The sequence below is a fragment of the Carcharhinus amblyrhynchos genome, chromosome 5 (assembly GCF_965287045.1).
Source record: "Carcharhinus amblyrhynchos chromosome 5, sCarAmb.v2.hapA, whole genome shotgun sequence".
In the NCBI taxonomy this organism is placed as follows: domain Eukaryota; kingdom Metazoa; phylum Chordata; class Chondrichthyes; order Carcharhiniformes; family Carcharhinidae; genus Carcharhinus; species Carcharhinus amblyrhynchos.
Genome location: NC_137328.1, coordinates 126155023 through 126163075, shown reverse-complemented (window position 1 = coordinate 126163075; position 8053 = coordinate 126155023). Strand labels below are relative to the sequence as shown.

Here is an 8053-nt window from a genome sequence, read left to right as displayed (position 1 = left end):
GCTCTGCCCAAGACCACAAGGAACTACAAAAGGTGGTGAATGTAACCCAATCCATCACACAAACCAGCCTCCCATCCACTGACTCTTTTATTTCCTTTATATGAACAGTATGCTTTGTCTGTATAGTGCACAAGAAATAATACTTTTCACTGTATGTTAATACATGTGACAATAATAAATCAAATCACTCTCAAGATCCCATCATCTCACCAAAATCTGTCACGCTTGCATACCACCTACCCACCTTCTCATCAGAACACTCAATCCCCCTGCTCCCACTGACCCTCCACCCAAGCTCTCCATTTGCCCTCTCATCAACTAACATCCCTCACTTTCTCCTCGTGCCCACTTCTCACCAAATCCCTCAAGACCACTCTCTCTGTTCTCCCTCCATGCTTGCTTTCCCTTCCAATATCCTCCCCTAATATCCTTGTTCCACGTTTTGATTAGGCTTTGGGAACAGTGTCCCTGATGTGCCAGCTGACTCTGTACTCTGGTTTCAATCTATGTCAGCAGGGCAATTCCGGTTACTATTCCACACAAGCTCATCTTGATCTTACTGTTGATTGTACATACCCACAGAGAGTTCATGACCTGAGTGAGAGCGTGGTTCTCCTGTCAGTGATTAACAGATATATCCCATTTAGTCCTTCTGCTATAAAAGGTCTCCAGTGTGTGAGAACCCACCCACAGCACAGTTCCAGTGAAGATGACTACAATTCCTGCCATCATTTCCTTCTATGGCTTCCTCTTCGCCTCTGCGTCACTTTTATCTAACTCGGAGGGGACGGAAAGGTAAGGATTTGTGTGTAATAGGTCCAATTGGAATTCTTAAACAGCAGATTTGGTCTCCTTTTCTGAGGAAGGATGTTCTTGCTCTCGAGGGAGAGCAGTGAAGGTTTACCAGGCTGATTCCGGGGATGGAGGGACTGATGTATGAGGAGAGATTGACCAGGTTAGGATTGTTTTCACTGGAGTTCAGATGAATGAGGGAGGATCTCATAGAGATTTATAAAATTCTAACAGGACTGGACAGGGTAGATACAGGGAGGGATGTTCCTGATGGTGGGAGAATCCAGAACCAGGGGTCACAGTCTGAGGATTCAGGATAGACCATTCAGGATGGAGATGAGGAGACATTTCTTCACCCGGTGAGTCTGTGGAATTCATTCCCACAGGAAGGAGTTGATGCCAAAACATTAAATGTATTCAAGAGGCGGCTGGATAGAGCACTGGGGGCGAATGGGATCAAAGGTTACGGGGGGAAAGCAGAATTGGGCTATTGAGTTGGATGATCAGCCATGGTGGTGATGAATGGCGGAGTAGGGTTGAACAGCCTCTTCCCGCTCCTATGTTTCTATGTGTTGCCAGAGCTGAGAAATAAAAAGTCATTCGTGCATTCATGTAGCACCTTTCCCAGCCTGTGTACATCTTGAACTGCTTCACAGCCTATTAAATACAGGATGATTAAATGTGGTCACTGTTGGGATGCAGGAAACACAGCAACAGAGTTTCTCACCATGAGCTGATAGTCTGTCTTTGATTGAGGGATAAGTATATTGGCCGATCCCTCAATCAAAAACAGATTATCTGCTCATATGAGACTCCAAGGGAACTCCCCTGCTGCACTATAATGGCCGTGAAATCTTTTCCATCCACTTACAGAGGGCAGGCAGGGCCTCAGTTTAACAGCTTATCAGACAGTGCAGCATTCCCTCAGTACTGCATTGCCAGCCTAGATCCTGTTCATGTCTCTGGAGTTTGATTTGAACATTTCCCATTCCAATCCACTCACAGCCTTTAAAAATGGATAGCATGTGAAGGGAACAGTCCACTGTCTGGGAGTGGAAGGTCTGTCATAGGAATGACCCCAATCCGAGTGTTCCTGCCCCAATCTCTCTCACCTCGTTATGGAAGGCCATAGTGGAACTGTAGAAGGGAGTAGGTGGGACTGAGGAGAGTGTGAGACAATGCTTCAGTGGCAAACGGTAGGCGTATGTTGTTAGTTTCTATCTTGTTGGTATTAATACTGAGTGACTAAATTACACCAGATCTCTCCTGGGTTCAAGCACTGAAACATTGCCAGAAAATGCTGTTTGTTTCTGTTAAGGTGCAAATACCCCTTACACTTGCCCTCTCTTTAAATCCTCTCATAATTTAAATACTCCCTACAGGAGGCAGTGGTGCAGTGCTATTGTCACTGAGCTAGTAATCCAGAGACCCAGAATAATGCCCTCGGGACCCAGATTCAAATCCAAAATGTTGAAATTGGAATTAAGAACCTACTGATGACCGTGAAACCATTGCCAATTGTTGGAAAAACCCATCTGGCTCACTAATATTTTTTAGGGAAGGAATTATAGAATCCCTACTGTGTAGAAGGAGGCCATTCGGCCCATCAAGTTTGCACCGACCACAATCCCACCTAGGCCCTATTCCCGTAACCCCACATTTTTACACTGCTAATCCCCCTGACACTACAGTCAATTTACTAGGCCAATCAACCTAACCCACTGGAGCACCCAGGGGAAAGTCATGCAGACACAGGGAGAAGATACCTTCAACCTCTCTTTACAACAATCAGTATCTGTTTCACAATACCTAAGAAAAACCAAGCAGCATGTCTTAATGACTATGGTGGTTCTGACATCCATCATTATAGAACATAGAAAAACTACATCACAAACAGGCCCTTCAGCCCACAAGTTGCGCCAATCGTATCCCTACCTACTAGGCTTACCTATAACCCTCAATCCTATTAAGTCCCATGTACTTATCCAGAAGTCTCTTAAAAGACCCTAATGAATCCGCCTCCACTACCACCGACAGCAGCCGATTCCACTCACTCACCACCCTCTGAGTGAAAAACTTACCCCTGACATCTCCTCTGAACCTACTCCCCAGCACCTTAAACCTGTGTCCTCTTGTGGCAGCCATTTCAGCCCTGGGAAATAGCCTCTGAGAATCCACTTGATCAATACCTCTCAACATCTTATACACTCAACATCTTATGAAGTGCTTTGAAAAGTTAGTCATGGCACGAAGGAGTTGTAGACAGTGAGGATGGATGTTACAGTTTGCAGAGGGACATAGATAAGCTGCAGAGCTGGGCCGAGAGGAGGCAGATGGAGTTTAATACGGAAAAGTGTGAGGTGATTCACTTTGTTAAGAGTAACAGGAGTAGAGAATATAGGGCTAATGGAAGGACTCAGTAGTGTGGACAAGCAGAGATATCTCGGTGTCCATGTGCATAGATCCCTGAAAGTTGGCACCCAGGTTGATAAGGTTGTTAAGAAGGCGTACGGTGTGTTAGCTTTTATTGGTAGAGGGATTGAATTTTGGAGCTGTGAGGTCATGTTGCAACTGTACAAAACTCTGGTGCGGCCGCACTTGGAGTATTGTGTGCAGTTCTGGTCGCCGCATTATAAGAAAGATGTGGAGGCGTTGGAAAGGGTGCAGAGGAGGTTTACCAGGATGTTGCCTGGTGTGGTGGGAAGGTCTTATGAGGAAAGGCTGAGGGACTTGAGGTTATTTTCATTAGAGAGAAGAAGGTTATGAGGTGATCTAATTGAGGCATACAAGATGATCAGAGGGTTAGATAGGGTGGACAGTGAGAGCCTTTTTCCTCGGATGGTGATGGCTAACACAAGGGGACAAAGCTTTAAATTAAGGGGTGGTAATTATAGGATGGATGTCAGAGGTAGGTTCTTTACTCAGAGGGTAGTAAGGGCGTAGAATGCCCTGCCTGCAGCAGTTGTGGACTCACCAACTTTAAGGGTGTTCAAATGGTCAGTGGATAGGCATATGGATAACATTGGAATAGTTTAGGTTAGAGGGTCATTAGATTGGTTCCACTGGTCAGCACAACATCGAGGGCCGAAGGGCCTGTACTGTGCTGTAATGTTCTATGTTCTATGAGTCTATTCCAACCTCCCGGACTACCTGGATCCACTACAGTTTACTACAGCCGCAACAGGTCCACAGCAGACACCATCTCCCTGTCCCTGCACTCAACCTTAGAACACCTAGATAACAAGGACACATATCAGACTCCTATTTATTGACTACAGCTCAGCCCTCAACACTATTATTCCCACAAAACTCATCTCCAAACTCTGTGGCCCGGGCCTCGGCTCCTCCCTGGATCCTGAACTTCCTAACTCACAGCCCACAATCAGTAAGGATAGGCAACACCACCTCCTCCACGGTCATCCTCAACACCGGTGCCCCACAAGGCTGTGTTCTCAGCCCCCTGCTATACTCCTTATACACCTAGGACCGTGCGGCCAAATTCCCCTCCAACTCCATTTCAACTTTGCTGATGCCACTACCTTAATGGGTCGGATCTCAAACAATGATGAGACAGAGTACAGGGATGTGATAGAGAATCTGGTGAACTGGTGCAGCAACAATAATCTCTCCCTCAATGTCAACAAAACGAAGCAGATTGTCATCGACTTCAGGAAGTGTAAAGGAGAACATGCCCCTGTCTACATCAACGGGGATGAAGTAGAAGTAGCTGAGAGCTTCAAGTTTTTAGGTGTCCAGATCTCCCACAATCTGTCCTGGTCCCCCCCATGCCAACACTATAGTTAAGAAAGTCCCACCAACGCCTCTACTTTCTCAGAAGATGAAGGAAATTTGGAATGTCGGCTACAACTTTTACAGATGTACCAGAGAAAGCTTCCTGGTTTTATCACAGAACAAAGACCATTATAGCACGGGAACAGGCCCTCCAAGCCTGCACTGATCATATATTCCTAACGAGACCATTCATTTGTATCCCTCCATTCCCAATCTGTTCATGTGGCTATCCAGATAAGTCTTAAACGATCCCAGCGTGTCCGCCTCCACCACCCTGCTTGGCAGTGCATTCCAGGCCCCCACCACCCTCTGTGTAAAATACAACCCCAGCATATCTATAGCGAATCTTGCCCCCCTTGAACTTGTGACCCCTTGTGTCTGTCATTTCTGATCTGGGAGAAAGCTTCCAAATGTTCACCCCATCTATGCCCTTCATAATCTTACAAACCTCTATTACGTCGCCCCTCAACCTCCATCTTTCCATGGAGAACAACCCCAGTTTACCCAACCTCTCCTCATAGCTAAGACCCTCCATACGAGACAACATCCTGGTAAACCTTTTCTGTACTCTCTCCAAAGCCTCCATGTCCTTCTGGTAGTGTGGCGACCAGAACTGGATGCAGTATTCCAAATGTGGCCTAACCGATGTTCTATATAGCTGCAACATCATATGCCAACTTTTATACTCTATGCCCCATCCAATAAAGACAAGCATGCCATATGCCTTCTTCACCACCTTCTCCACCTTTAAGGATCTGTGGACTTGCCCACCCAGGTCTCTGTGTGTCTATACTCCTGGTGGTTCTGCCATTTATTGGATAGGTCCCCCCTGCATTAGATCTACCAAAACGCATCACTTCGCATTTATCTGGATTAAATTCCACCTGCCATTTCTCCACCCACTTATCCAGCCTATCTATATCCTGCTGTATTCTCTGACAATGTTCATCACTATTCGCAACTCCAGCAATCTTTGCGTCGTCTGCAAACTTACTGATCACACCAGCTACATCTTCTTCCAAATCATTTATATACATCACAAACATCAGAGGCCCCAGTACAGAGCCCTGCGGAACACCACTAGTCACAGACCTCCAACAGGAAAAAGACCCCTCCACTGCTACCCTCTGTCTTCTATGGCCAAGCCAGTTCTCCACCCTTCTAGCTAGCTCACCTTTTATCCTGTGAGATTTTACCTTTTGCACCAGCCTGCAATGAGGGACCTTGTCAAACACTTTACTAAAATCCATATAGACAACATCCACGGCCCTTCCCTCATCAATCGTTTTTGTCACCTCCTCAAAAATGTCAACCAAATTTGTGAGGCATGACCTCCCTCGTACAAAACCATGCTGTCTATCACTAATGAGATTATTCAGTTCTAAATGTGCACATATCCTATTGCTAAGAATCTTCTCCAGCTTGGTATGGGCTCCTGCTCTGCCCAAGACTGCAAGGAACTCCAAAAGCCCAATCCATCACACAAACCAGCCTCCCATCCACTGACTCTGTCGACAGTTCCTGCTGCCTCGGCAAAGCAACCGGCATAATCAAGGATCCCACGCATCCCGGACATTCTCTCTTCCACCTTCTTCCGTCGGGAAAAAGATACAAAAGTCTGAGGTCCCGTACCAACCAACTCAGGAACAGCTTCTTCCCTGCTGCTGTCGGACTTTTGAATGGATTTACCTCGCATCAGGTTGATCTTTCTCTACACCCTCGCTCTGACTGTAACACTACATTCTGCACCCTCTCCTTTCCTTCTCTATGAACGGTATGTTTTGTCTGTATAGCACACAAGAAACAATACTTTTCACTGTATGTTAATACATGTGACAATAATAAATCAAATCAAATAGCGTGTAAACTTCACACAGATGGTGACCCGAGGCTGGAATTGAACCCAGGTCCCTGGTGCTGTGAGACAGCAGTGCTAACCACTGTGCCACCCATTCACTATCCTTATCTGGTCAGGCTGACACGTGACTCCAGATCCGCTGCAATGTGGTTAACTCTTAACTGCCCTGAGGGATGGGCAATAAATGCTGTCCCAGCAAGTGGCGTCCACATTCTGTGAACAAATAAAAATACCTCCCCAAACTCCCCCTCCCTTTAAATCTCCTCATAATCTAAATACCCCTTACACTTCTCCCCCATTTCAATATCTTTGATAATTGCCTCTTTTAAATACCCCCTCACACTGTCTGTCTTTAAATTCCATCTACATTTGCCTCTGTATTCCTTCCTTTAAATCTCGCAAATTCCTTCCTTTTAACCATTCCAAAAAGCCTCTCCTTTAATTAATACACCACAGGTTCTTTTTCAAACCTATTTTGCACCCCCTCTCCCTCTCGCCTGTACACAATGATGTTCTTAACTCCAGATTGGCTGGTCCTAATTAGTCAGATCTTTGAGTTTCCTCCAGTGTTTCCAGTCTCTCCAGCCCTTTCTCAATGTGTTCCTCTCTCTGGGACTTGCCACTTCACCTGATTTCCCCAGAAGGTTCTGGAGGTTTTGGTTGTAGGAGAGAGTTCAATGGACCGTGACGTCTATCCTGTGTGTTGATTCTTCAGGGGTCAGCGGAGAGTAGAGAGAGATGTGAATACCCCGGCCAAGATCCCTTGTCAACTCTCACCCTGGAGTCAATGGTCATCCTGCCAGCCGTGCCTGGGGCGTAAGGTAAGATATAAACAACGGGGGCGATTTCCCGACCTCACTGTGCCCGAATGTGATGTGGGGGCTATGACGGGGGAAGGGGCGGGGAGTAGAGTGGCTATGCATTAGAGGGGAGGGGGGTTATGCACAGGTCTGTGCAGGGGTGGATTGTGAAGAGGGAGTGATGAAGGGCGAGGCATGCGGAGGGGGGCACATCAAGGTCATGAAAGAGACCATGTTTGGGGTCATGAAGGGGACTCATTGAGAGAGTCCCAGTGCTCCGATGCTGGTGATCTGTGTAGGGGATAGAGTGGGGAAACATGCTTCCAATGGGGGTCACCCAGCGTACTGTGAGATCGGAGTGCCCTTCCAAAATGGCACCCGATCACTTTGCAGCTAGGTTAACCAGCATGGTTAGAGCCCACTCCCCCTGCACCAACACACAACTCACCGCTCTCCAAAAAAATAACTGAGTGTGAGAAGATCATGGTCAGACCATGTCTGTGATCATTCAGGTTTTCTCACCGCCATGACACTTGGTCATTCTTTGGAAAAATCCCGGCCATTATCCTTACAGCATAACTGGAGCATAGAACATAGAATACAGGAACATAGAACAGTACAGGCCCTTCGGCCCTCAATGATGTGCCGAGCTATGTCCAAACCCAAGATCAAGCTATCCCACTCCCTATCATTCTGGTGTGCTCCATGTGCCTATCCAATAACCGCTTGAAAGTTCCTAAAGTGTCCGACTCCACTATCACAGCAGGCAGTCTATTCCACACCCCAACCACTCTCTGAGTGAAGAATCTAC

General features: G+C 46.7%; 1 protein-coding gene across 1 annotated transcript in view; it reads left to right on the top strand.

The window, feature by feature from the left end:
- The first annotated feature begins 646 nt into the window (after nt 1–646).
- c9 (complement component 9) overlaps nt 647–8053 on the top strand; it is a 62737-nt gene continuing 55330 nt past the window's right edge. Inside the window, exons 1-2 of the mRNA XM_080189809.1 lie at nt 647–795; nt 7158–7263. Of these exons, the coding sequence (XP_080045935.1) occupies nt 710–795; nt 7158–7263 (192 nt within the window). The 5' untranslated portion in view covers nt 647–709. The remainder of the gene's footprint in view (nt 796–7157; nt 7264–8053) is intronic.